Below are 27,116 nucleotides of genomic sequence, written 5' to 3' on the forward strand. Positions count from 1 at the left end.
CCCTATCCCTTGCCAGACAAGTACCTGTTGAATATTTCTACTCCTTTCATCATTTTTATTTTGATGTTCTAAAAAGTAATGCTCGTGGCTAAAGAAACCAAATATGCAGAAGCTTACCCAAAAGTACAAGTTACTGTTTTTCCTTCAGACTCACTCCTCACAGGTAACCCTTGTTATTAATTAAGGTCCTTGGACACGTTAAGAGGCTCAAAAATATTTGATGAATGAATTAATTGGTGTCTTTCAATGAATTTCTGTGCCTGTGCAAGCACATATATGTATGAACGTTGGCCTTTTTTACAACATGCCTGAACGTTCTGTCTTTTAACAGTTGCGTGGTATCGTGCGTTGTCATAAGGTTATACTGCAATTTAACCACTCTGCTGTTGGTAAGTCTTCGTGTTATGATTTTTCGTTATAAACAAGGCCGCAGGGAAGATCCCTGAACAGCTCATGGAATATTCAACTCAAGTTTTGAGTTGTTTTTCCAGGAGCTAAGAATTAAGTGTGGTGATGTCAAAAGAACATGGACTTGATGACCCTGAGGTCAGGAGTTGCATACTGTACGAACTGAGGCAGCCAGGCGCCTCAAATGCTAGCTTTGAAATCCTGGCTCTATCCCTAAAAGCTTTGAGATTTAGGGTAAGTCACAGCACATCTCAGAGCCCATTTCTTCACAGAATAGTTGTGAGGATTAGAGAGGTTTGTAAATTGTCTGGCACATACAAGCATGAGATAAACAGCAACATGCTGTTAGCCACAACCATTTTGCACTGACTCATTCATACTTTCAGCCGTTTGCTATTGTAGATACCTGTTGCACACATTTCCAAGGCAGCCTCCTGATATCTGGCTGCAGGATACTTTTACTCAAGTAGAACAGAGGGGCACCTGGGCAGCGCTGTGGTTAAACATCTGACTCTTGATTTTGGCTCAGGTCGCAATCTCAAGGTCATGAGATGGAGCCCAGTGTTGAGCGGGGGTGGGGAGGGGGCCTTACCACAGAGTCTGCTTAACTTTCTCCCTCTTCCTCTGCCCCTCCCTCCCTTGAGCACATTCGCTCACACTCACTCTCTCTCCCCAGAATAGGAACCAATCTTTAAAAAAAAAGGTAGGGCAGAATTGGCCATTGTGAAGACCAGATTCCTGACGTGCCTGTACCTGTCTTCTGGAAAGCAATAGGCATTAATCATTTATTCAGTAACTGTTTATTCTATGCCACAGGTTGTAGAATAGAGCCTGTTCCCTCTAGGAGCCAATAGTCTTGTCAGAGGTGAGACATGCTTGTAAGGAATTAAAAATACAAGACAATGCAGTAGATAAAACAGCTGTCAAATAAAGGAGTCTAGACTTCAGAGGAAAGAGAGCTATCACTTTTAGCTCAAATGATGGGGAAGATTTCATCATAAAGACTTCATGATGGAATTGGAACTTAACAGCCTGGAATGACAGGTGTATTTAGACAGCTGCTGTCACATTCTGTAAGAATCCAATTTTGGTTTTGAGGGGGAATTCCCTATAGGCCAGGATATGTGCCTGGTGTCCCCCAAATGAAATGGAGTGTATTTCCTCTAGAAACATTGGTCGGGTTTTTTATTTAGCTAATTTTTTTAGGAGGGTGAGAGTGGGTAGAAAGAATCTCAAGTAGACTCGAAGCCCTGCATGGAACCCAGCGTGGGGCTCAATCTCACAACCCTGAAATCACGACCCTAGCCAAAATCAGGAGTCTGACACTAAACTGACAGTCACCCAGGCGCTGCTAGAAACGTACGTAGTTTTGCATTTATTTAAACAATTCAGGGATCCCTGGGTGGCGCAGTGGTTTAGCGCCTGCCTTTGGCCCAGGGCGCGATCCTGGAGACCCGGGATCGAGTCCCACGTCGGGCTCCCGGTGCATGGAGCCTGCTTCTCCCTCTGCCTGTGTCTCTGTCTCTCTGTCTCTCATGAATAAATAAATAAAATCTTAAAAAAAAAAATTCAGTGGTGTGCTATGTTCTGGTAGGTGCGTAGGTAGATAGGTAGATAGAGATAAAGAGACGGAGAAAGAAACTGTAAATGTACAAAGACATGAACTGCAGGGACCTGAAGTAGACATCCGTATGCGCCACTGATAGGAAACTTGTCCTGCTGTTCTGAACAGCCAGTTTATGGATGAGATTCTGCGGCGCCACCTGCTTGCATGGCAGAAACTCTAAAGGGGAGGCGATGAAAGTTTCTGAGCAAAGGAGCAATATCAACATACTATTTTAGGAAAGCAGTCTAATGCAAGCACGCAGAGTGGATTTCTGCTGCTGAGCTTTCAAGGAGGTTACCGCTGAAGCCCAGATGTGAGGGTAGCAGCAGGGACAGATGCAAAGGACAATATGCAAACAACAGTCCACTAGAGAAAGCAGCATTGCAAAAAACAATCACAGAACATACCTGGCAACTGGATTCGTTTGCTAATTCAAAAAATACTTGTGCGCCTACTAAGGTGCCAGGCACTGAAGACCTAACATGAGCCAAATAAGGCCCATCCATCCTCATGGAGCTTTTGAATATCGGGGGCATCTGGGTGGCTCAATCAGTTAAGTGTCCAACTCTGGATCTCAGCTTGGGTCTGGATCTCAGTGTCGTGAGACCTGGTGTGGAGCCCACTTAAAATATGTGTCTGAAGAGAAAGGAAGAGTGAGGGCAGCAGCGTGCAGGGGTTCATAGGAACAGACAGTGACACCATGGAGCAGGACGGTTTGCTCCTTGTTCTGGAAGTTGGGTGGTGAAGGAAGAGAGAAATGGAGTGGTGGTGATGAGAACAGCGGGGCCGAGTCATGTATATTTCAGGATCACAGAAGCAGAGGATGAGCACCCGGTGGGGAGTGAGGGTTGAGTAGTAAGGGTTGGACATGGGCTAAGGGCACTTTATTTTTTTAAAGATGTATTTATTTAGACAGAGCATGAGAGGGGACCTCAAGCCTGAGGCCTTGTGACAGCCAGCAGTCTCTCCAGGGAACGGTAGGAGAGATGAAGGGTGGTGCAGCAGAGGCCTGCAGAAGAACCTGTGAAATCTGGATTTCAGGCTGGCCAGCAGTGAAATCTGCAGTTGCGAGAGAGGCAGACGTGCTGCGATCCTAAGTAGGCACAAGTGGGTGGCAAACAAGAATTTAGAGCAGGCAGGTAACCTGAAGACAGGGACTTCCAAGAGGAGCCACAATGGGACGTGCCCAACATGCTGGCCCAAGAGAGAGAAAATAAAGGAAATGTTGATGGAACTGGAAATTGGCTTGATCCCAGCCCTGCGTACCTGGTCGCACAGAGAGACTTCCAGTGGCCTTGCCCTGCCCTCAGGTAGCCCCCAGAACCAAGTGAGCACGAAGTCCCTTGATTGCAGGGACCATCATGGTGTTCTCCAGGACCCAGCACATGCATGGCAGGCACTAGGGTCTGTTGCATTAAAGTGAAGCCACACACAACTGGCAGAGTTTGAAGGAACATCAGAAATAATGCATTTGAACTCTCTCGAGTTTGCGTTATATGGGGCTTGGGCCAAGTATGGGGCCTGGCACCAGACCACAGGGTCAGCCCCTCACCCTCTGAACCAAACACTTCAGTAGGATTTCTCTCCCCTCGTCTTTTGGATTAGATCAGTGGGGGACGCCTGAGTGGCTCAGCGGTTGGATGTCTACCTTTGGCTCAGGGCAGGATCCTGGAGACCCAGGATTGAGTCCCACATCAGGCTCCTTGCAGGGAGCCTGCTTCTTCCTCTGCCTCTCTCTGCCTCTCTCTGTGTGTCTCTCATGAATAAAGAAAGATTAACGACAACAACAAAAAAAGATTAGATCAGTGGTTTTCAAAGTATGGCCTGGGGAGCCCAGGACTCCGTAAGACCCTCTCAGAGGACCTGTGAAGTGAAAACATTTCCATAATAGTGAGATGTCCCTTGCCTTTTCCACTCTCACCTGCTTACGAGTGTATAGTGAAGGCTTCAAAGAACCCATGTGCTGTGGTATTGCAACAGATTTAATGCAGAAGCACACATGAAAATCCAGACATTAAAGATAGATGTGAAAAATGTAAAACAATGCCAGTCTCCTCACTAAAATAACTTTAGTTTTGGAAGACTTAGTTCTATCTCTTATGGTTACTTATGGTAACATGTAACGGGCTTATTTTTTAAAGGGTACAATTTATAAAAGCTAACCAGTTTTGATGTCTGCAGTGTAAGTATCAATAAGAGATGTATAAGCAAGAGCTCTTTGCAGTTTTCAATACTTTTTCAAAGTGTAAAGAGGTCCTGAGGCCAATGTGTTTAAGAAATGCTGGATTAGATACTGCTGTACCCCAGCTTCCCACCTCCCTTTTGGATGGGAGTCCAAATGGTGAGAAGGATCTAATGTAACTTCTGACTGGCTTATGCCATCTCAACCAGAGAAATCAGTCTCAGAGAAGGTGACAGGGGCGTGTGTTCCATGCGGGGCCCACACAGGAGTGTTGCACAGACACCCCACTGAGGGAGTAATCCTTGGACCAGTTCTTCCAGTTCCCTGAGCTTCATTAATATCAACACTATCTTTCCAGCCACACAGGCTGCGGGGAACCCTCCTGACCCAACTGAGTGGCCACTCAGAAAACCCAGTACAATAACTGGGCTCCATCTCTTATAAAAAGTGAAACCCAGTCACTCCACAGAACCACATGCCAACAACTTGGCTAGTGTCTCTTGTTGAATTCACCTCAGATTATTTTTACAGAATGACCCTGGGGCCTGGTGACCAGTCTATCAAGAAATAGAGGTTTTTCCCAGTTCTGCAAGCCAGCTGGCTACATGATCTTAGAGACACTCCTTTCCATCTGTCTCTCAACTTCCTTCCTCCTAAAATAAGGACCAGCTCCTTCTGGCCTCCCAGGCTCTGCTCGAACAATGATGTTAAAGGGCTTTCCTGCCCGGGGAACAGTGAAGACTCATCCTGGTGCTTAGTGCACTTCTCACGCAGTGTCTTATGTATCCAAACACAGTAGTTCATCACTTCTCAGAAAGAATCTGATTTTAAGTTCAGAACTCTTTAACTTTCAGGCTCAAAAAGTTACCAAGGCATCTGCAGATTCTGGGTCTGACAGGAACTCCTGAACAAGAGCCCGGGACTTGTGACACGCTGTCGTGGTAACAGTACTATGGCTCAGTCTCATCCCACTGACATGGCTTGTTTCAATGCTCATCATCCACCAAGTGAGCACCTCCTGTGTGCTGGGCCTCGTGGGGGGTGTCATCTCACTCCCTGCAGAAAAGCCAGTGACTGTCCTGTCACTGTACAATGAGGACACGTGGTGTCCCAGGTGAAGGAACATGCTCCAGATCACCTGGCTTAACATCAAGTGGTGAAGCTAAGGTTCCAACCTCCTGAGAGTTCACACGGCTCTGCAACAGTATGCCATGTGAACAGAGCAAAAGCGTGCTCTGCGTTTCCTTAAAAACTTCTCAGAACCTAGACCTTGTGGGGAGGCTTTTCCTGTTTCTCCCTATTGTTCTAATTTAGAAGGCTTGAAGCAATTTACCACACGTTCATACAGATTCATACCTAGAAAAACATTCCTAACTCCTGATCTTGTTTCAGAATCTGCTCTCAAGTAAAATGATGTCTCCAAACCCCTATAAACAGAAGAATCAGTTCTGCAGGTCCCCTGCCCCTCTCCCAAGTGGGCAGGAACCTCCCAGTAGGTTTGATTCCTAGAAGGATGGGAAGCATGTCACAGTCTCCCATATTTTATTTTATTTGCTTATTTGTTTTAGTCTCCCATATTTTAAAATAATCTTGATACTCGTGATTCCAGAGGCTCCCAGGGTTAGGTGGAGTGAGAGTTTAGTTTTCCCTGGGTTAGCTAAGGGCACGTCATTTTGTCGCTGCCTTTTGGCTACGTGAAGAGAAAAATGGGGGTGTCTTCCCTTGAGGACCACTGGAAGTCATAGAGAGTAACTGTCTTATAAAGCAAGTCTCCTGTGAATGGGGTGAGTGAGGTATTGATCAGCCAGGACGGCGTCTGGGTAGAGGCCTGGGCCCGCCACTCAGAGCCGCTCGGCCACATACTCAGCGTGCTGCACCAGGGCGGGAAAGCGCTGGAGGCCTGGCTACAAAGAATGGAAAATGCTCAGGCCTCACTAGCAAGCACCGAAGAGCAAAGCCAAGGATATGTGCTCTGGGGACAGACTGCCATTGATTAGCCCTATGACCGCAGGCGGATGCTCACTCTCTCCAATTCCCTCCTCTGGAAAACAATAACCACATAGAACCTACTTCATAGGTTGAGAGGATTAAATGAATAAAATGCCAAATGTCATCGATTATAATCACTATTTTAACTTTGAGAACAAGAGATTCTTAGAGCTTCGATGCCAAATCCCTCATTTTACAGATGAGAAAACTGGCTCAGAGAGGTCGGGTGGCTTGCCAGGGGCAAAACAGCTCTACCAATCACCAGGGCAAAGAGCTTTGCTTCTCCGCTGTGGAGTGCCACTTCCTCCAGTGTTCAGACAGGGCTGCTGTTCCTAGGACTGCCAGGCCTCCTCCCTCTGGGCCCACAGGGACCTTTGGGCTTGCTCCACTGTCAGGCCTAGGACAGCCCCTCGAGCCCACTTCCCAGGAGCCCACGGCACCCCACCCCCCCTGAAGATTCAGGGAATGCTCTGGGAGACTTTGAGTCATCTCTGAATCAAACTCCATCTTCCATTCTGAACAGAGATTCCCTTCCTCCTCGTTTCTGGAACTGGAACCTGGTGTTTTTCCTTTGGATCTTGCTGAAGGTCTTCTACTTCTCAGCACATCAGGCTTCCCTCCTGATTTCACAGTGGGGGCTAAATGCCAGAGATGGACAAAGCATCTGTTCTGAGATCCTGGAGGACATGCTGAAGACGACAGCCCTGAGCTTCCGGAGCTTTCTCTGCCTGCCCAAGGCCCCCTCACACACAAATTGCATGTACCTCCCCATGGCTGACTGGCAGAGGCAACCACAGCTTGCTGGACATATGCCCCTGGCAGCTGAGGAGACGCTGATGACCATCTGAATCCCAGAAGCAGGGAACAGTTGCCATAGCTACCAAAAGCTGCGCCACCCATTGGTTGCTCTAGCTCTGGGGACTGACTCGGCTGGTCTCAAGGCTCCCCGCAGTCCTGGGAGAGTCTGCAGTTACGCTGAGCCAGCTGAGCCCATGCCTGCTGCAAGAAAATAGGAAGTCCTGTGACACAGAAGGTTCGGGCATAGAAAGCAGGGATTTCATCAGAAGTATCTTGGAGGTCACCTTGTCTGACTCCTCAGAATTGCTGAGTCACGGAGCTACTTTCTATCTCTGCTGCATTAATAAGCCTCGTCTTGCTTTTTTTTGATACATTTTAGACCTTTTACATACTGAGTTTGCTACCACCACACTGAATTTTCTTTCCTTCTACAGCTCTGGCCAGTCATTTCAATGGAGGTTTATTCTATATTGTGACTAAGGAACAGCCCAGAAAACCTTGCGTCACTGGGGCCAGAGGGGTGTGCTCCATCAGACAGGACATGTGGATCACGAGCCTTCTAAGAACCAAGAGGAAGGAAGTCATTCATAAAGGAGGCAGATGCTGAGCTGGAACTTTGCTTCCCCCCCGCCCCCCGCAAGTCCTCTGACTACAGGAATGTGGTTCTTTCTTACTGCATGGAGGGGATGGACTTCTCTTTAAAATTTGACTGTCAGAAGCAGCCCACCTTTCTGAGTCAGGACAAAACAGGCAAGTGGCTTATTTGACCCCTGCATGCTCCATACTCGGTGAGATCACTGGCCTGGCTGCACACTGCCCGAGGCCCAACATCAGGACAGAGAAGTGTGTAGATTTCTGCAAGACTTGCTAGAACAGGAGAGACGCCCAGAAGCCAGAGCACAGCCGACATTCACAAGAACAGTTGTGAGCCTTGCCTTATTCCTGATGCAGAAAGCTTCATGTTTAATGGATGCTTGGAGATTTTTTTAAAAATCTGCTTATGTTAAGATTAAATCAAAGCCTTTATTAAACATTCCTCCTTCAAACAACCTGCATTTAAACCAGTACCCCTCCCCGACTTGTGAACTGCCAGGGCGCTGTGAGTGTCATGTTCACCCGACAGGGGTCAGATCCATTCAGGCCACACATTGTAAAGCCAGCCACGCCAAGACACAGCACCCGGGCCGACCTCCATGGTTCAGTGCCCCACTCAGGATCTAGGCAAAGGCTAGTAGCACTGGCTCCCAAAGCAGAGCTCAAGCACAGGGGAAGGGGAACCAGAAGTCTGACCCCTCGTGTTCCAGACCTAGCCATGCTTAGCTGGATTATCAGCTCCTGGCTACCATTTGGTGAGGCTCACACATGTGCTTTTTCGTCTCTTCTCCAAAGAAAAAGGTGAGAGATGAAGGAGGCAATTTTGAGTTGTGTGTGGGTTTGATTTAAGGCTTTGGCTGTGGTCTGTTGAAATATTAAAATATTTTCTGGGAACTTTCTGCCATCTTCTAAGCTCCTCATCAGAACAAACGTATTTTCAAAAATGAAAACATTGAACAAAGAGGTGGAGCCCAGCGGGCGGGGCCCAGTCCCATCAGGTCAGAATGGTGTCATCCACCTGCTCCATGGAGTCGGCCTGGCTGGCCAGCTTCTTCAGGGACCGGCGGTTGCACTCATTCAGCACCTCCAAACTGGCCACATCCAGGATCTTAGAGAGGGCCTATGGGGAAGACGGAAAGGAGATGTAGTCAGAAAATTTGGCTTCGGGTTTCTCCAAGCCAAGGCAAAAACCAGTTAACCTCAGAACTAGATGCGTTCTGATGGAATCTGACAAAATAAAGGAGTTTGATAGATCCCTGGGAAGCCAAGACAACTGTGCCTCATGCTTTTCCTGTGCTGAGATGGGGTGCACCTGGGGGCAGGGAGGGTCTTCAGTGCTTTAAAGGTGACTGGGGAACAGGGGGTGCCTGGCTGGCTCGATTGGTGGAGCATGCGACTCTTGATCTTGACGTGAATTCAAGCCCCATGTTGAGTGTAGAGATCACTTAAAAAAATTTTGGGGGGCAGCCCGGGTGGTTTAGCGCCACCTTCGGTCTACGGCGTGATCCTGGAAACTCAGGATCGAGTCCCACGTCGGGCTCCCTGCATGGAGCCTGCTTCTCCCTCTGCCTGTGTCTCTGCCTCTCTCTCTGTATCTCATGAATAAATAAGTAAAATCTTTAAAAAAAAAATTTTTTTTTTGTAGGATGCCTGAGTGGCTCAGTGGTTGAGTGTGTCCCCTGGCTTAGGACCCTGGGATCCAGTCCCATATCAGGCTCCCCACAGGGAGCCTGCTTCTCCATCTGCCTATGTCTCTGCCTCTCTCTCTTATGAATGAATAAATCTTAATTTTAATTTTAGTTTTTTGTTAAAAGGTGCCTGGGGGTGGAGGAGCGCATGAGCAGGGCTCTGGGTTTCACCAGGCAGTCTTCCTGGGATTGGTTTCATAGGTTTGGGTGCCATGTAAGACTTTATTTGGAGAAAGGGCTCTGTTGCTGAAAGAAGCCTGAACGCCACAAGAACAGAGGATTGTTTTTAGGTACTAGACTAGTCACCTGACCACAATCTGCCCCTAACATTCAGCATAGGGGGTGGCTGAGCAAAGTGTGATACTTGAAGATGCCTCACAGAAGGAGCCATTAGCCAAGTGCCCACAGCAGGCTCTGGGGAGGCTGCCAGCCTAGGTGCCCACCTGAAACACTTCTTCACCCTGCCGCATCTTGAGGAGGTTGACAATTGCCTGGTCGCTGTAGGCCCTCACGACAGTGTTTTTATCCTTGGTGTTGTCCAGAAGAGCCTTTAGGATGGGTTTGATGGCCTGAGGGTCCAGAGGAGGCAGTGGGTCCTTGTTTGCCCACCAGATCATCTTCTCGGCTACCAGCCTGATGTCACTGGATGGGTTCTGCAGACACTGTGGAGAGAGCCAGAAGCTTTTAGTCAGGTACATCCAGTCTGTTTCTCAAGGAAGCCCAAATTTCCACCCTGACACTCCCTCCTCGTCTGGAAACTGACCCCACGGCTCCTTCCCGATGCCTTCCGTCCCCCTCGTGGGTGATAGACAGGCTGTGACTGGATGCCTCTCTCCCACCTTCTCTCATGCCACTTTTGCTCACTACTCCCTTTTGCTCACTACTTTTGGCCCACATGGGGCTTTCACTTCCTCAGACACACATGCTCCTTCCTACCCTCGGGGCTCTGTGCTGATTGATCCTACCGCTTGGGATATGCCTGCCCCGCTTGGGATATGCCTGCCCCGAGGCCTCCCGTACTTGGCTCCTCCTCCTCCTTCAGGCCTCAGTTCAAGTGTCTGCCCTTGGAGGTTTCTCCTGATGACCCCTCTCTAAATCAGGAGCCTCCCCACCCCCACAAGTTTTCTGTTGCTCTCCAACTCTGCAGATCTGGTCTGCCCTGTGCACCTCTATGCCCTGAGGGTCCAGCCCAGCTGGGCACACAGAGGAGCCTCACTTGATAAACACGGAAGTAGAGCTGTGTGCAAGGTGAAGCCGTCACACAGGCTCAGTCTAATGGGAGCCCTGAGAACTTTCAGCAGGGCTCTGGGGGTCTCCAGGAACCTCACCACTCAGATCAAGGTCTGTACACCAGCAGCACTGACTTCACCTGGGAGCTGGTTACAAAGGCAGAGTCTCATAGGTGGCTCCGCCTCTTAATGCAGACTCTGGTTCTGAGGGTGTGCCTGCTGGTGTTTGAGAAGCATGCAGTAGGGGCCCCACTGGCTCCTGGGCTTCCGTAATTGGGGCCCTGCAGCCACCACAATAACCATAATAAGTGCCATACAAGCAAAAAGAAGGCAGGGAAGAAAAGATTTATCAAGATTTGAACCCAAGTCTATCCCAAAGCTTACTAAATCCAGATGCCTAGAGAAAATGCCTAAGATAGTGGTTCTCAAAGTTCTTATGTGCAGAATACATAAATAGCTCTTAATACTTCAGTATCAGAAAAGAAAGAATGCAATTTTAGGAACCGTAGAAGATTTCAATAAACACTCCATCGAGTGAATGTGGGAATGGCTACTAAGCACATAAAAATTGTTCTACAGGGGCACCTGGATAGCTTAGTCGGTAAAGCAGCCAACTTGACTCTTGGTTTTAGCTCAGCTGGCAATCTCAGGGTAGTGATATTGAGCCCTGCAATGGCCTCTGCACTCAGGTGTGGAGTCTGCTTGAGATTCCCTCCCCACTCTACCCCTCCCCTCAATCATGTGTGCACTCTCCTCCACTCTCCACCGAGGAGGAAGCCCAGTGTGGAGCTCCTGGGATCATTACCTGAGCCGAAGGCAGATGCTTAATTGAATGAGCCACCGAGGTGCCCCAAATAAAATCTTCAAAAAAAAAAATCTGTTCTACATCATTAGCCATAGACAAATGCAAATTACGATGTGATACAACAGAACACATTTGAGAAAGGATAAAATTAAAACATGTCTTTTAAAAAATATAAAATAGTGGTTCTTGATTTGCAGTCGTAGGTCTACTTGAGAATTTGGCAAGAAGTCAGGCACTCTTCCAGAGAAAAAAAGCAAACCGAGCCACTCTTGTGTTCCACGCCCAAGGGTTCAGAGATGTCCTGTAGGTTATGTGCAGAGAACTCCTGAAACACATGCCAGTCTGACAGCACACTCCTAGTGTTCTTCGGTCATGGGTCCTCTCACAAGCCAGCCTGCCCCCACTCACCTTAACGAACAGGCTGGAGAGTTTGGCTGGCAACTGTCCTCCTCCTGTCTCAATGTGATGCTTCATTAGGAAGCCCATGCCCCGGATCCCGCTTACCGCAATGGGGATCTGTGGGGAGAGGAGATAGTTAGACGGGGCGGCACCCTGCTCCTTCCTCGGAGCAGCAGGGACAGGCTCTTTCCCATTCCCAGGAACCTCCAGGACCCTGGCCCCTCACACAAGCAACCCTTCCACACATACAACTTCACATCCAAGACTCCTTGACAGCTCTCTTGCAGACAGGCTGCCCTGGCTATAAGGCAGACAGAGCCCGTGTCTCTGCTTCCCAGGAATGAGGTTCAGAGACCTTCTGACCCAGAAGGGACCTCTAGATGCTCCCACCCAAACTCCTTATTCTTTACAGATGATAGAACTGAGGCCCAAGGGCACAGAAGGTTATTGGCAAAGGCAAAATTCGAGCCCAGGCCTCTCACCGCCCCAACCTATGTTGCATCAGCCAGCCTATGGTAGTGGATTTTGGGCTAGGGAAGGGGGAAGACAGGTCTGGTGGCCCCTAAGCCTTACCCTGTCTGCCATGGCATTGCTGAGGATCATGTCCTGAACTTCACTGCTATATCTGCCCACACAGAGTCTGCTGGGAGCCACGTTCACAGCCACGGACAGTGCCAGGCTCCGCCCATGCCGAACCATCCAGTCAATGCCAGACACATCCGCTGAGTGGAAGGACACAACTGGGTCAACGTGCACTTTACTGTAGGCCCCTACCACCCATGACACCCCCAGACCTACCCCACCTAAGCCTAGCAGAAATCCCTGTGAACACTGCCCATGGAAAACCCTCCCCCCCCCGCCCCCCGCCCACCCAACGTGGCAAGTTAAGGAGAGGTCTCTCTCAAGCTGCTCCAGACTTGCAGCTGTGTTCTCTGAGCAGAGACACAAGGGGCTACAGGACCCACTGGAGACTCCATTTTGTTTCAAGGGCTCAATTCCCTAGGAGAAGCTAGCTGCTAGACAACCCCTCAAGGCAAAAGGGAGACAGGCCCTGCAGGGGGTCCCCCAGGGGACCTACCCAGCAAGCACTGCTGAAGAACAGCGCTGAGCTCCTCTTCAGTCAAAAAGGCACACAGCTCACCCAGGCAGCCGGCTGAGGAGACGCGAGTATTGTCCTGACAGAGCACAGAAGCGAATGAGGCAGCATGAGCCGCTCCACCAGCTCCAAGGTCAGCGGGGCCAGCCGCTGTGCCCAGGATGGAGGGCCGGGGAGGTGGCAGACCAAGGCAACTCGGGAGCTCTACGTCCTGTCCTCACTCCAGGCACTTTGTGCTCCTGCTGCCAGAGCAGGACTGCCATTCATGGCAGCCGCCGCTGGGTGTGGAGTGAACCACCACACGCCCAGCACTTTGCTCAATTATAGAAAACTCCAGTGTGTGCATATGGTAATTGTCATCATAACAGCAGTAATAACCGTACTGACGTAGCACCTTCCTTCTTGAAAAGTCGGCATGTTTTCTGTGTATTATCTCAATCACTATCAACAGCCCCGGGAGGCTGAGAGGGGCACAGAGAGGGGAGGCCCCTGCCCACGACACTGGACATCAGCTAGAGAACCGCTCTGGGCTCCTTTCCCTCCCAGCACTCCTCCCAGCCACATTGTGTGTCATCCTATGTCCAGAGCGACACCCTGTTATCTCTCTACTGTGTTGGTCCCCTAGTTCCACCTTCATTATTTTGGGTTTGTCCTAGGAAGTCAGAATGAAGCCAGCCACTCATCAACCCAAGGAAAATAAGTGAAAACTGAGCACTTTCTGTCAAAATCAGCCAGACAGCAACCTGCTCCTTGCTGCTCCTCCATAGCCAGCTAACTATGGGAGAGTGAGGAGGTGGGTTTTAAGTTATGAGTTATTACTAATATGCACCAACCTGATGTGTCTCCCCCCAAACCAACCAACCAACCAAGCAGGAACTAATGACCTGCTGAGAGGCTAATGCCAGGATGGCACCCTGGCTACCACTGATCCATGGGACGTTCTGAGTAGGGAGAGAACAGTCTGACCACAGTTTGGGCCTCTGAGCTCCAAGCAGAAGCCCAGGTGCCAAGCAAGGCTAAAGCTGGCTCTCTCTGACACCCACTCTCTCCAACAGGATCTATTTTAAGCTTCACTGTGGTGAAATGCAAATTGGCCTAAATACTAACTTTTGCTTACACTGGGCACGGCTGTGTAAAAACCCTGACAGGCTGTGACCAAAGGAAAGCAGAGTCTCCCATCTGTACCCTGAGAGAAGGTGGGGGCTCCAGTTGGAGAGCATCAGCTGGGGACTAGGCTGGACTTCCTGAGCAGGGTTAAGCCCAAGAGCAATCAGGGCCAGGCCCCTATGGGCACATACCAACGTGCAGACTATGTGAACCCCAAGGCTCACTCCAGACGTTAGCCCCACAGATGTAAAGTAGGTCGCACCACAGGGGGCTAGCTGTCAGAGGAGAAAGAAAATTCTTATCCATAGACTGACTCAACCCACAGTTGGACCTGCCACAGCGCTGAGCTGCCAACAAGTACTTAACAGATGCTTCTAGGCTGGAGAAGGAAGGAACTAAGACCACAGGAGAGGTCACAGAGCTTGGACTCGGGCTTTGGTCCCACCTCTTGCTAGAGGGCAGCCCTGAGGGAGTCTTGCCCTCTCCAACAGGGCCAAGACCTCCCACCTGGTGTCCCAGACCCCAAACTCCGAGTTTCTTAAGGGCTGCAACAACACTTGCCCCACCTCTGTGCTAGGCTCTTTGTCTCAGCAAGTGTTTCCTGAACCAATACACGAACTTCTTCGTTTTACACGTGGGGAAATGAGGGGCAGAGACAGAAAAAGTGGCTTAAGGTTAGACGGCAAGTTCATGAGAGGCCTTTACTTTCCTTACTGTGAAAACCTGACCTTTCTGTGAATCAGAACCATCAACACTACCCGCCCCCGTGTCCCTCACAACTGAACGCTTGGCAAACCATAAGGGGCAACAGGAACATCAGGAATGACTATTGGGATCCCTGGGTGGCGCAGTGGTTTAGCGCCTGCCTTTGGCCCAGGGCGCGATCCTGGAGACCCGGGATCGAATCCCACGTCAGGCTCCTGGTGCATGGAGCCTGCTTCTCCCTCTGCCTATGTCTCTGCCTCTCTCTCTCTCTCTGTGACTATCATAAATAAATTAAAAAAAAAAGAATGACTATTACCATCGAGTGGGTGGCAGCTGTACCAAGTTCTTCTAACACAAACCAGAGACACCAACCAAAGCAAAGAGAAGGGGAACCAATGGAGCCCACCAGCCCTGCTATCCACCTGCAGTCATACCTCATCGTGTCCCAGCATGCTTAGCAGGAGTGAAACAATGTTCTTCCGAATGACCACGTCCACTTTGGCCCCTGCTCCCTGAATCACAAACCTCAGCGCCTGCAGCATGGTGTCCCTACAGAACCAATGCACTCAACTTAAACCCTTCCTCTCCTTTACCACTGCTCCCACCCACATAGGCCACCCCGGCCCTGGGAGGCGTCAGCAGCTGCCTGGCCTCCTCATGGCCATAGCATTGCCCCAGCAGCACCTCACCTGACACCCGGGTCTTCCATGACACGGATTCCATTTAGGAGCTCTGTGAAGAGGGGGTCCACCTTGATATGGATGGAGATGAGCTTCCCTAGCGCGTCAGCAGCCTTCAGACGTACCCCCCGATTGGAGTCCTGCAAGGCTTTGGTAAAAGTGGTCTGTAGCTGGGGCAGAAAGGGCTTCAGGGCAATCCCAACCTGTTTGAGAGACCCACACATGAAAGCACAGCTGTGGTAGAATCCAAGGCCACAGCAACTACAGGCACGAAAACAATCATAAACCACCATGGGCGGAACCAGCTCCTTCATGAAGGCTAGAAATAGATATTCCACAAGAGAGGACAGCCAGCATGGACAGGTTCTGCTCAGTTCCATTTTCAGCATCCTTCCCTAAACTGGGAGGAGCAGGAAGAGGACCACCAGCACCGCCACCACCACCACCACCACCACCTCCAAGGGAGCCATCAGTTGGCTTTAGTGGAGACCAGTCCACATGGACTAATGACATGAAACCTCCATCTCCATATATATGAAAGAGCAGGGCAGGGACACCTGGATGGCTCAGCTGGTTAAGCAACTGACTTAGTTTTGGCTCAGGTCGTGATCCAGGGTCTTGGGATCGAGCCCCACGTTGGGCTCCCTGCTCAGTGGGGAGTCTGCTTGTCCCTCTCACTCTGTCCCTCCCCGGGGAGGGGAGGGGAGGGGAGGGGAGGGGAGGGAAGGGAAGGGAAGGGAAGGGAAGGGAAGGGAAGGGAAGAGCAGGGCCGGGCCGGACAGGACAACGGCTGTCAGCCCTACTGAAGGCCTTTTATAGCACCAAGACAGGGCAATGGACTAGATGCATAAAGGCAGATGCATCTTCTGAACAATCGATATACAGGATAAGCGGCTAAGCACTAATATGAAGCCCTCAGAACAATCCTATGAAACAAATGATCTCAGAAAGAGATCCCCTCCCAAGACTGAAGATTTATCCACTGCTAAATGGGATAATCAAAGTAGCTACTTGAAGGTGGGGAAATACTGGGGTCAGGGGTTACAGGCTGCTGGGAGGCACACTATGGAATGAATCCAGTCTATCGGAGGTAGGAACCATCCAGCCATGGATGACATTGAATTATGGCCCAAGAGACAAATTGTGTGAGGGAAGGGCTCCATTTGGTTTTTTTGTTTTGTTTTGATTTATTTATTTATTTTTAATGATAGTCACAGAGAGAGAGAGAGAGAGAGAGAGAGAGAGGCAGAGACACAGGCAGAGGGAGAAGCAGGCTCCATGCACCGGGAGCCCGATGTGGGATTCGATCCCAGGCCTCCAGGATTGCGCCCTGGGCCAAAGGCAGGCGCCAAACCGCTGCGCCACCCAGGGATCCTAGAAGGGCTCCATTTGTATACCAAGCTATAGAACACCATAGAAAAGAACAATACAGAAGTGCCTGGGTGGCTCAGTTGATTAAGCATCTAACTCATGATTTGGGCTCAGGTCATAATCTCGGGGTCATGGGGTTGAGCCCTGCATCAAGGCTCAGTGCTCAGCAGGGAGTCTGCTTCAGTTTCCTTCTGCCCTCCCTCTGCTCATGCTCACACACGCATGTTCTCTCTCAAATAAATAAAGAGAACCTTTTTTTTTCTTTTTAAAGAGAACAGCACAGGGCAGCCCGGGTGGCTCAGTGGTTTAGCACCGCCTGATTGATCCTGGAGACCCCGGATCAAGTCCCATGTCAGGCTCCCCGCATGGAGCCTGCTTCTCCCTCTGCCTGTGTCTCTGCCTCTCTCTCTCTCTCTCTGTGTGTGTCTCATGAATAAATATATTTTAAAAATTAAAAAAAAAAAAAGGGATCCCTGGGTGGCGCAGCGGTTTGGCACCTGCCTTTGGCCCAGGGCGCGATCCTGGAGACCCGGGATCAAATCCCATATCGGGCTCCCGGTGCATGGAGCCTGCTTCTCCCTCTGCCTGTGTCTCTGCCTGTCTCTCTCTCTCTCTCTCTCTCTGTGTGTGTGACTGTCATAAATAAATTTAAAAAAATTTAAAAAAAAAGAGAGAGAACAGCACAGAACGCAGATGAAAATGATACTTAACTTTTTAAAAAAGACCCCATCTTCTATAGAGTAAGACTGATGCTCATAAGACCATGTTTTATCTGGGAAGTTGCTCCCCACACCTTTCCCTCAACAGGGGAAAATAAAGCTACAAATTTCAAGCTTGCTTTAGTTTCCAAACTGCAAGTAAGAATTAAAAAAAAAGTTTTTGTAACAACAAATATTAGCTCTGTTTATAATTTTTTAAATTGAAAGGGCTTAATAATTGCCCCATAAAATGTTAGAAATGGTTAATATGCTGGCTCTTTGCTTCTTACACTTTTGGCAGACTGAAGTTATTCCCAGCTGCTCTAAAACTTCTTTTCATCCCTGATCAGACCCTCTGCATCCCTCTTTATAAGATAGCAGTAAGGAACAGAAGCATATCTAAACAATGTGCAATTGCATTTATGTAGCCCAGGATTTCTTCCTTTGAACCAACAGTTCTTCAAAAACCAGCAATGTAAAAAAAAAAAAAAAAAAAACAAAAACCAGCAATGTGCATTAGTCTGGAGTGCTCAGGATGTCAGGCAATGTGCCCAGTGGCACCTCTTCTGGCTGGGCACCACTCCCAATCATAGGAGACAGGCTCAGAGATCACTGGACTTTCCCAAGGTCATTCCAGCCACATAGGTACTAAATGGTAGACTGGAATTGACCACTGGGTAGAGAGCATCCAATGTCACAACTGCCTCTACCATGCTGCTTCTCCATCATAAGCTGTCACTTTGCTGCCACGTGACACCAACGGGCACACAGATCTAAGACCCAAACGGACTGAGAGATGAACGCATAAGTGGCTCACCTTAGCCAGCAAGAGACTGAGTGTTTCAAGCAGGGCTGCCTTCACGTTCCAGCTGAACCGGTCCCCCAGGATGCGGATCAGAGGACCAGTGATGCTGACCACAGAGGGCCTCAGGGCATCAGCAGAGGTCAGGCGGATCACCAAACCTAGAGCTTTAGCCGCTTCCTCTTTCTGTTCTGGGCTGCCAGTCAGGACACCCTCCCGCAACACTGGAAGGATGGAGGTTACTCCCTGACAAGAGAACCACACGTGAGAGTCCAATCTCAAAGGCACTGGGCTCAGCAGTCTCCTGTGCAAAGCACAGCCCTCCTGTCAGCTATCCTCTCTGTGACTCCACAAGAGAGACTGGTTCAGGTGCCACAGTCACAGCCTAAGAGGGTGCTGGCTGGGGAACAGTCCTGACTGGGCAGTCACGAGAAGCGAAGAGCTCTGGCAGGCCCATCACACATAGGTTCACAAGTTGTCCCCTCTGTGACTGGCTTCCTCTGGCTAAGATGGCCTCCGCAGTTTAAACTGAAAGTGGCACAGGCCCTGTCCTCATGTGGCCACCACAGGGAAGAAACAAACTTCTGTGAGGGTGCAGAACAGCACTAAGAACTAAGTCCTCTGCCCTGCCACAGAGCTGGGACTGAGGGTGGCAGCAAAGGAAGGCCGCGTGCCTGTAGCACCGCCCCTTGTGGGGCCCTGGCTTACCTTCTTAGGGAGGCAGAACCCTGGCACATGCTCGCCTTTGCTCTCGTTCCCTATGAGTCGGATTTCTTTGTGCAGTTCTTCAATTAGTGCCAGTTGGTTGCCAGCATCAAGCTTCTGTAGGAAGCCAGGAAAAAGCAGAGAGGATATCAGTGCTCTAAGTACAGCCCTCCCAAGACTGCTTCAAAATAATACAGCAGGGGGAAGGGTGTGGGTGGGAGTATGAGAAAGATTGGCCATGGACTGATGAACACTGAAGCTTCCCGATAGGTACGTCATGGTTTATTTTAAGAGTCTAATTTTCCAAGCATCTGGGCTGGTCTATAATCAAAAGCTGGTTATGCAGTCAGTAACCCCCTCACCTTGGTGATGGCATTCAGGGCATCCCAACTCTCTTCCAGAACCACTGAGCTGGAGTCATTGAAGAGGCGGATCAGGCCAGAGACCAGGCTCCGCAGGTGGCTGGTGTAGTCAGCCTTTGAGCGTGAACAGTAAATGTTGAGGATGATGGCGGCAGCCTGCCTCATGCCCACCTCAGGGCTGCGAGTGGCTTCCAGCAGATCCTCGATGATGATCCGATGCCCAGTATCATCCTCCACTGAGAGGATCACGGCCTGACAGTTGGCCATCTCCTGAAACCACAGGGGACACCCAGGCTGAGCACAGCTCTTCCAGGGCAGATCAGGATGGCTGTTAGAAAGCTGCCAGGAATAATCGTGACACTCACCAGCTGCTCATCTGGAGTCCCAAGCTTCTCCTTCAGGGCCAACATGACCGCCGGGAGGATCACTCCAAGATGACGGGTCAAAGCATCACCGGCCACAGATGAAAGGAAAGCCAGCACCCGGGTGTTGACAGGTGGAGTCGTCAGCTGTAGGACGATGAAAGTCAGTAGAGTGACCGTTGCCCCGTGCTGGCAGCTTTGCTAGGCTCTGGGAGATCCCATCGCCGCTGTTCCAGGCAGTGTCTGCTCCAGGGCACCCTGCGCCCACCACCAGCCTCCCCCAACGTCTGAGCTCAGAAGAGGGTCTCCACAGCAGGCCTGGGAATGATCACATGGCTGTGGTTTCTGGGCCAGCGGGGATTTGCCACGGGGTGGGATTTACCTTGGGCACGAGGTAGGGGAGCACCACACGACTCTTGATAGCCATAACTTGCTTCAAACCATCCAAGGCAAATTCTGACACTTCCTCATCATCCTGCAGAGGGGCATCAGGGGGTAACGCTCAGGAGCTGGCTCCTGTCCCCACCTGTGCTGTCTAGACCAGCCACCAACTTCCTTCACTACTTTCCTCCCTCCCTGCCTGCTGCACCCACATTTACTGACTGTTGAAGGAGAAGCACAGAGCCAAGTCTGAGCCTGCTGCACCCACTCTCTCAGGGGCCCACACTGTGGCTGCCTTGGCAGAATAAGTCCCCTGCATTTTGCTTCTACAGAGACAGCAAAAGCCAAACTGGTAGGTGTGTGGCAGATCCACTCACCAGCTGCTTCAGTAAAAATGGAAGGATGTCCTCCAGAGCCTGATGGCCGATGGTGGAGTGCAGCTGCTCAAAGGTCTTGGCCGCGGCCTCTCTGACCTCCTCCAGTGGGTCACACAGAGCCTTCCTCGCCGTGGGTACGAGGGACTCAGAGAAATACAGCACCTATGAGAACACCCGTGCACTGTACCTGAGGTGGCAGAGGTGGTGAAGGAGCACACGCAGGTGGGGGGTGTAGTGAGGGGGGTGATGAGGACCTCTGGCCCAGCCTGGCTGCCACCACCCCTAGGCCTGACTTTTCTTTTAACTTACTGGTTTAGTGAAAATGGGCAAGTAGAAAGAAGCAGTGAGGATATGCAGCCTACACTTAAGGAGCCTGATTTTTTAGATGAGTTCTCCAGATCCTGTCCATCTCCCACAGGAGCTCCTTCCCACAGCAGGACCTTGCATGGCGTGGCTCCTCTCCTGATTCTCTCTCTTGCTCATCTCTTGGAAAACTCCAAGTCCTTTAAGACTCAACTCAAACACTTGCTCCTCGGTGACATCTTTGGGGTGACTGCAGGACTGAAGATAGCTCTGCTCCCTTTAGAACCAGTCCCCAACAAAGTAAAGCCCACTATGAATCAGAGGGCTGATTATGCATCAACCTCATCAATAGAGAGGTCTCAGCCTTTGAAGGGACTCAGTAACTATTTGATGAATCACAACTTTAGATGGTGACAATTTGTATTTTTTGCCAAATGCAAAGGTGAACCCCCAAATGTAATACCTATACTGATACACATAGGAGAAAGGGCCAGTAGCTCAAAGGAGGACGCTCACTCAGGCTAAACAATTGGCCACATGCTTACATTTCTTTTTTTTTTTTTTTTTTTTTTTTTTTAATTTTTATTTATTTATGATAGTCACAGAGAGAGAGAGAGGCAGAGACATAGGCAGAGGGAGAAGCAGGCTCCATGCACCGGGAGCCTGACGTGGGATTCGATCCCGGGTCTCCAGGATCGCGCCCTGGGCCAAAGGCAGGCGCCAAACCACTGCGCCACCCAGGGATCCCACATGCTTACATTTCTAACCAGCCACTTCACAGCTTTTATGCCAACTGAGAGTCCTATGCCTGCTCCATCTATTTCCCAGGAATGTTTCGAGGATCACTCTCAGAAAGTAAGCTAAGGGCAAGGATCACCGGCCTCCTGAATGTGGCTGCTACAGGACAGCATCACTGGCAGAAATGACACATTTCCACCAATAGGGTACTTACACTCATCTGCTCTACTCTATAAGAATGCGCACACCCCACCCCCCTCGGCTTTTGCAGCCCTAGCATACCCATGCGTGTATGCCCTCCCCTCTCCACCAAGGATAGCACACATTTAAATGAACTGCAGTAGAGGCACAAAAGGGAATAATCTGGAGCAGCCTCAGTAGTGGTTAGAAAAAGATCATCTCCAATTTCCACAGGCCACTCAAGGCTTCCAAAGTGTTTCATTCTTAGCCTGTGAAACTGACGAGGAAACTCTAGTCCAGCTGGTTGCCAGCAACACCCTCCAGCAACACCCTCTGGAGTAAGGCTTGCATGTCCTGAGGGTGAAGTATTCCTAGCTTCTACTGTAACCTGCCCACAGCCCTGCACATTGGGTCACCTGTGGAGCCCTTAGAAGACACTCACGGCGGGACACCTGGGTGGCTCAATGGTTGAGTGTCTGCCTTCGGCTCAGGGTGTGATCCTGGGCTTCCCACAGGGAGCCTGCTTCTCCCTCTGTCTCTGCCTCTCTGTGTGTCTCTCATAAATAAATAAATAAAATCCTTAAAAAAAAAAAAAAAAAGGAAAAGAAAAAAAACACTCACGGCATCCCGGCTGGTGGACTTCATAATCTCGCTCAGCCCAATGCACACGCCCTGCCTCTCGTCGCTCTTCTGAGACCGCAGGCCTTCCTCGAGGATGGGGATGATCTCGGGCAGGATTTTCTCCCCTAACTTCCGGACGAGATCACCCAATGTCCTTGCTGCAATCTGTCAGGAGAGACAAGCCAGAACATCAACGCCTTACAAACGCCAGGGTACCTGGAAAGCAACTCCAGAGTGAGGGCCCTGGACCTCCTAGATTTTATCTGAGTCACTCACAACTTCCCCAAATGCTCTTGGCCCTGAAGAGCCACCAGAGTGCTTGCAAAACATTAAAAAAACACAATTATTTCTTTGTGTCACACATACCTACACAACCTAACGCAAGAGCCAGCACCTTATATATGAACAGAAAACTCATCATATGATGCCTGATCAAGAGCCAGCTTCCCTAAACTGATAACCACAGCCTAGAAGTCACTTCATTCTGCACTGTTGCCCAAGGGGAAATGAACTGGACACAAATGCTTTTAAGGAAAAAACAAATCCATCTCCTCTGAGGCCTTATGCAAACCCTTCTTTAGAGCCAATGCGTAGTTTGCTTGCCAGGGATGGGGCTGGAAGTGGGTCAGAGGGGATTGGGAGAAGCAATCACGAGCCCAGGCTGGGCCTGTCTTCCCAACCATAGAATATGCTTGGCCCCACCCCCACCTAGGTCAGCCCCAGCTCATACACTTGCCTCAGTTTCTCACTCTAGACCCAGCAGCCCCTGTCCAGCCTCTACTGATGGCTTCTGCACATCCTACCCTTACATCTAAAGCCTTCTCCCCCTGGTGTGGAATTGACTTTCACACGACCTCACCAGGTTAGTGCTTACCCATTTTCTATCCTTACGAATCATTTCTCCTGAGCAGTTTCTCCTGTCCCCCAGCTGGTCAGAGGCCCATTATATGCATCTGTGGCACTCATGCATTTGCTATAGCTGCATTTACATCTGTTTGTGTGATGAGCTGATTAACATCTACCTCCTCTATCAGAGTATAGCTCATGAGGCTAAGTCTGCCTTTCTTCCCCATCATATCCCCAAGTTTTAGGCCCCTGCTTAGCACAGAGTAGGTGCTTAATAAATATTTGTTGTGGGAAAATTAATAAAAGGAAACCTCCTTCAGAATGGAGTCAGGAGGGGTGCCTTGGTAGCACAGTCAGGCATCTGACTCTTGGTTTCAGCTCAGGTCCTGATCTCAGGGTCATGATATCAAGCCTGGCACTGGAACCCTGATGAGCTAAGCACTGAGTGCAAAGTCTGAAGTTTCTCTCTCCCTCCCCCTCTGCCATCCCTCCATGCGCTCATGCATGCATGTATGTATGTGCGCACTCTCTACCAAATGAATAAATCTTTATTTAAAAAAGTGGGAGCCAGGAACCCAGAATGGGACACTCCCACACCCTACCGCTCTTCATCAACTCAGACACAACAGGAAAAGATGAACCTTGCAGACTGAACAGGAAGAAACATACTTTACTGGGCCAGCAGGACGAAGGAAGATTTTCTCCTCTGCCAGCAAGAGCCCAGCCAATGAGAGACTATCACAACTCAGCCAATGAACAGCCACTAATCTTCAATCTCCCAGTTTCCGCCAACAGACCTTTTTGTTTACAACAGCCCTCCTGACGGCCCCTTTCCCTCTATAAGAGAATGTATCACTCCTTTGTTCAGCAGAGTTGCCTATAGTTTTGCCAAGGCTTACATTTCCCAAACTGCAATTCTCTGCTATTCCTGAATAAATCCATCTTGCAGGCAAAATATCTGGCTGTTTCTTTTTTTTTTTTTTTTTTTTTTTATGATAGTCACACACAGAGAGAGAGAGAGAGAGAGGCAGAGACACAGGCAGAAGGAGAAGCAGGCTCCATGCACCGGGAGCCCGACATGGGATTCGATCCCAGGTCTCCAGGATCGCGCCCTGGGCCAAAGGCAGGCGCTAAACCGCTGCGCCACCCAGGGATCCCTGGCTGTTTCATTTTTAAGAGTAACCATTGAATGACTACGTAAATAAATAAATGCTCTCCTCTTAGATATGGGGTGGCCCTAGGCACCCTAGCCTCTGATGCTGGTTCAGAAGCAATGTCCAGAAACTTACAGTTCTCTTATCTGCACACGTGCTAGCCAAGAAACCCAGCAGCAGCCCAAAGAGGGTGGGAAGGATCTCACGCAAGGTACGGGGGGTATTAGAGACCACAATCTTCCAGACGTGCAAGGATGCCTGCCGTACAACCAGCTGGGTGTCTGAGCGGCCCATGTATAGCCCTGCCAGCACTCGGTTCCGTCGATCTACACCCAGGGCAGTAATGATAGCCTGCAGCAATAGAAAAGAAGGGAGAACACAGGGCAGTGAACCTCCACAGCATGAGTGCCAGAGCACATCCCTACCATCACCAAAAGCAGAAAACCAACCCAAGGTACACACCTTGTTGGACTGGGCAGTTCCAAAGTTATCATCTTCAGAAGCAGTTTCTGTGGTCATCTTCCCAGTGACCCCGGAGATATGGAACAGCAGATCCCCCAGAAGCTGAACAGAGCTGAACCTGAGGAGGATGCCAAGAACAGAGTCACAGCACCACAATGGGCAGTCTCAGAGGAACAATGGAACCCTGGCCAAAAAAGGCGCTGGAAAGAAGCGCACCCAAAATATTCCTGGTCATTATCTTGGAATGAGGGAAGTTACAGATAATTTTCATCTCTTTGCACTTTCCCACTTTATTTTCTTCCTAAGTTTACTACTAATGAACATATTTTAATAATGGGAAAAACATTTTTAGAAAACATATGTGAACATTTCTGTAATAAAGTTAGAAAGAAGAGAGATGGAGGGTACATAAGAAAGCATTAACAGGAAACCAGGAGTGCTGGTCATTAGAACTGGACATGTAAGGGGAGGCCTAGAAGGATAAACTACATTTCTCTTCAAATTACATTAGGTTTATTGTTTTTAATAACTGCAAAAATAATAGTGCTATTCAAAGCAAAGAATCAAAAACCACAGAAAAACACAAAGAAAGTGAGTGTAAACAACCACCCATGGAATGCCTGAGTGGCTCAGCAGTTGAGCATCTGCCTGTGGCTCAGGGAGTGATCCCGGAGTCCTAGAATCGAATCCCACATCGAGCTTCCTGCATGGAGCCTGCTTCTCCCTCTGCCTATCTATGTCTCTGTCTCTCTCTGTGTGTCTCTCATGAATAAATAAAATTTAAAAAATAATAATAATAACCAACCACCCAAACTCCCCCTACCAAGGCAGCCACCCCGACACTCTGGTGACACTCCATACAAGTCACTATCTAAGAGACATGCACAGTCCCTCCCATCCAATGTGGGAAGTGGGCCTGCACCACAGGCACTGGGCTGTGGCCCACACTTCCTGCGTCAGCTAATGTGGTCTTCTTATACCATTTCTTGTAGTGGCTGAATAAAAGCTCACCATGTGAATAGGCTGGCTTTTTTAAAACCAACTTTCAATTTTTTGAATGATAAAGTATACTGCAACAAGCATCCTTCTACATAAATCTTTACGTGCCTGACCAAATCTGTCCTTAGAATCAATGTCTAAGAATCAACTTCTAAGTTAAATTTTCAGATTAAAGAGCATTCATGTTTAAGGTTCTAATACAAACTGAAGCACTAAGTAGAGCAAACTTTTCAAAAGAGAATCAGGATAGAGACACTGTTACACAGAACTGGAGAGTTACTGAATGGCTAAGAGCAAGAATCTAGAGAAGTTGAGAGTTCCTGGCAACATTTTCCTCCTCATTTCTTAATCAGAATTCCCAAAACACAAAGCTAGAGCCGCTGGATCTTTCTGCTCGAGGCCTTACCTTATTCTCCAGAGATCGTCAAAGAGGCCTTGCTCCAGCTGGGGCAGCAGCAGGGCGATGGCCGTCTCGGCATACATGGAGATGACCCTCTGGCCTGCACGCAGGGCGGTGTCACGCACAAATTCATTCTCATCAGCAAGAGCCTGTACACACAGAGGGTGGGTCAGCCATGGCTGCCTCCCCCAAGGCACCAGACCCAAAGGAAATGGGACCTCCTGAAGAGTAGGATGAGGATTCTGGCCACCCAGTCCCAGCTGGCAGGGAGCCCTGACTCCAAGGAGAGCACGTGCATCCTGCCCCATTCAGTAATGCTACCCTTGGCCTAGTCCCTGGTGCCTACTTTGAGGATACAGGGGATGATGGGCCCCACGTAAGGAGTGAACTTGTCCCCGAAGGTGATAGGCAGGTAGTTGAACATCATGATATAGCCATCTCGGACGTGGGGTGCAATGTCGACTTTGCTGGCTGTAGCCACAATTTCTGGCATCAGCTTCTCCAACTTCTCCACCCCCAAGCCAGCCATGACCTCGGCCAACCCTGCAACAAAAGGAGGAGTGACCCACTGGATCTGAGGGCCCCTAGATGGCATTCCCAATTTGGTCCCTGGGCCTGCCCTGGCCTCACCTTGTGCAGCGCCTGAGCGATCCACGGAGCTCTGCTCATAGGTCAGCGTCTCCATCAGCCACGGTAGCAAGTCCTCAAAGCACGACTCCCCCATGCCCTTCACCATAGCCCCAAGGGCCTTTGCAGACACTGTCCGTACCTGTCAGGGAGCCAAGAGCCAGGGCCATAGGAGTTGCAGCATTTCAAAACGAGGGGCTCATGCAGGAGTAGGGAGAGGCCCCTCGGTCTCTTTCCTTCTACCAGACAGGCACAAAAGCACCTTATTGGGAATTCTCAGGAATCAATCTTCTGAGGAGTAGACTAAAATACCCCCAGCCTCACCTCAGGTACAGGGTCCAAAAGGGAGGCTTTCAGGCCAGGCGTCACGCTTGGTAGGTAAGGAGCCAAGTCCTGCAACAATACGAAAGGTGACCTGGTAGAAGCCTGGCTCCTGCTTCCT

The 27,116-nt window shown here is 49.8% G+C and overlaps 1 protein-coding gene and 1 long non-coding RNA gene across 3 annotated transcripts in view; one reads left to right on the top strand and one right to left on the bottom strand.

Moving 5' to 3' along the window:
• The first annotated feature begins 23 nt into the window (after positions 1-23).
• On the top strand, positions 24-393 carry LOC140619414 (uncharacterized). The gene is made up of 2 exons (XR_012019327.1): positions 24-163; positions 332-393. It is a non-coding gene; the product is annotated as an uncharacterized lncRNA (long non-coding RNA).
• A 7,588-nt stretch (positions 394-7,981) lies between these two features.
• Positions 7,982-27,116, bottom strand: part of GCN1 (GCN1 activator of EIF2AK4) — a 59,018-nt gene continuing 39,883 nt past the window's right edge. Inside the window, exons 39-58 of one of the 2 annotated variants that reach the window (XM_072802760.1) lie at positions 26,999-27,067; positions 26,678-26,816; positions 26,394-26,590; positions 26,054-26,196; positions 24,649-24,766; positions 24,322-24,537; positions 22,187-22,351; positions 20,345-20,506; positions 19,969-20,061; positions 19,590-19,733; positions 19,225-19,494; positions 18,866-18,979; positions 18,173-18,403; positions 15,296-15,489; positions 15,041-15,155; positions 12,777-12,873; positions 12,272-12,420; positions 11,708-11,815; positions 9,709-9,927; positions 7,982-8,697 (exon numbers count right to left, since the gene is read on the bottom strand). In XM_072802760.1, the coding sequence (XP_072658861.1) occupies positions 8,572-8,697; positions 9,709-9,927; positions 11,708-11,815; positions 12,272-12,420; positions 12,777-12,873; positions 15,041-15,155; positions 15,296-15,489; positions 18,173-18,403; positions 18,866-18,979; positions 19,225-19,494; positions 19,590-19,733; positions 19,969-20,061; positions 20,345-20,506; positions 22,187-22,351; positions 24,322-24,537; positions 24,649-24,766; positions 26,054-26,196; positions 26,394-26,590; positions 26,678-26,816; positions 26,999-27,067 (3,069 nt within the window). In that variant the 3' untranslated portion in view covers positions 7,982-8,571. Of the gene's footprint in view, positions 8,698-9,708; positions 9,928-11,299; positions 11,601-11,707; positions 11,816-12,271; positions 12,421-12,776; positions 12,874-15,040; positions 15,156-15,295; positions 15,490-18,172; positions 18,404-18,865; positions 18,980-19,224; positions 19,495-19,589; positions 19,734-19,968; positions 20,062-20,344; positions 20,507-22,186; positions 22,352-24,321; positions 24,538-24,648; positions 24,767-26,053; positions 26,197-26,393; positions 26,591-26,677; positions 26,817-26,998; positions 27,068-27,116 lie in introns of those variants that run through there. The other variant, XM_072802759.1, reaches the window with a different exon arrangement.

Source organism: Canis lupus, chromosome 27 (assembly GCF_048164855.1).
Source record: "Canis lupus baileyi chromosome 27, mCanLup2.hap1, whole genome shotgun sequence".
NCBI lineage: Eukaryota > Metazoa > Chordata > Mammalia > Carnivora > Canidae > Canis > Canis lupus.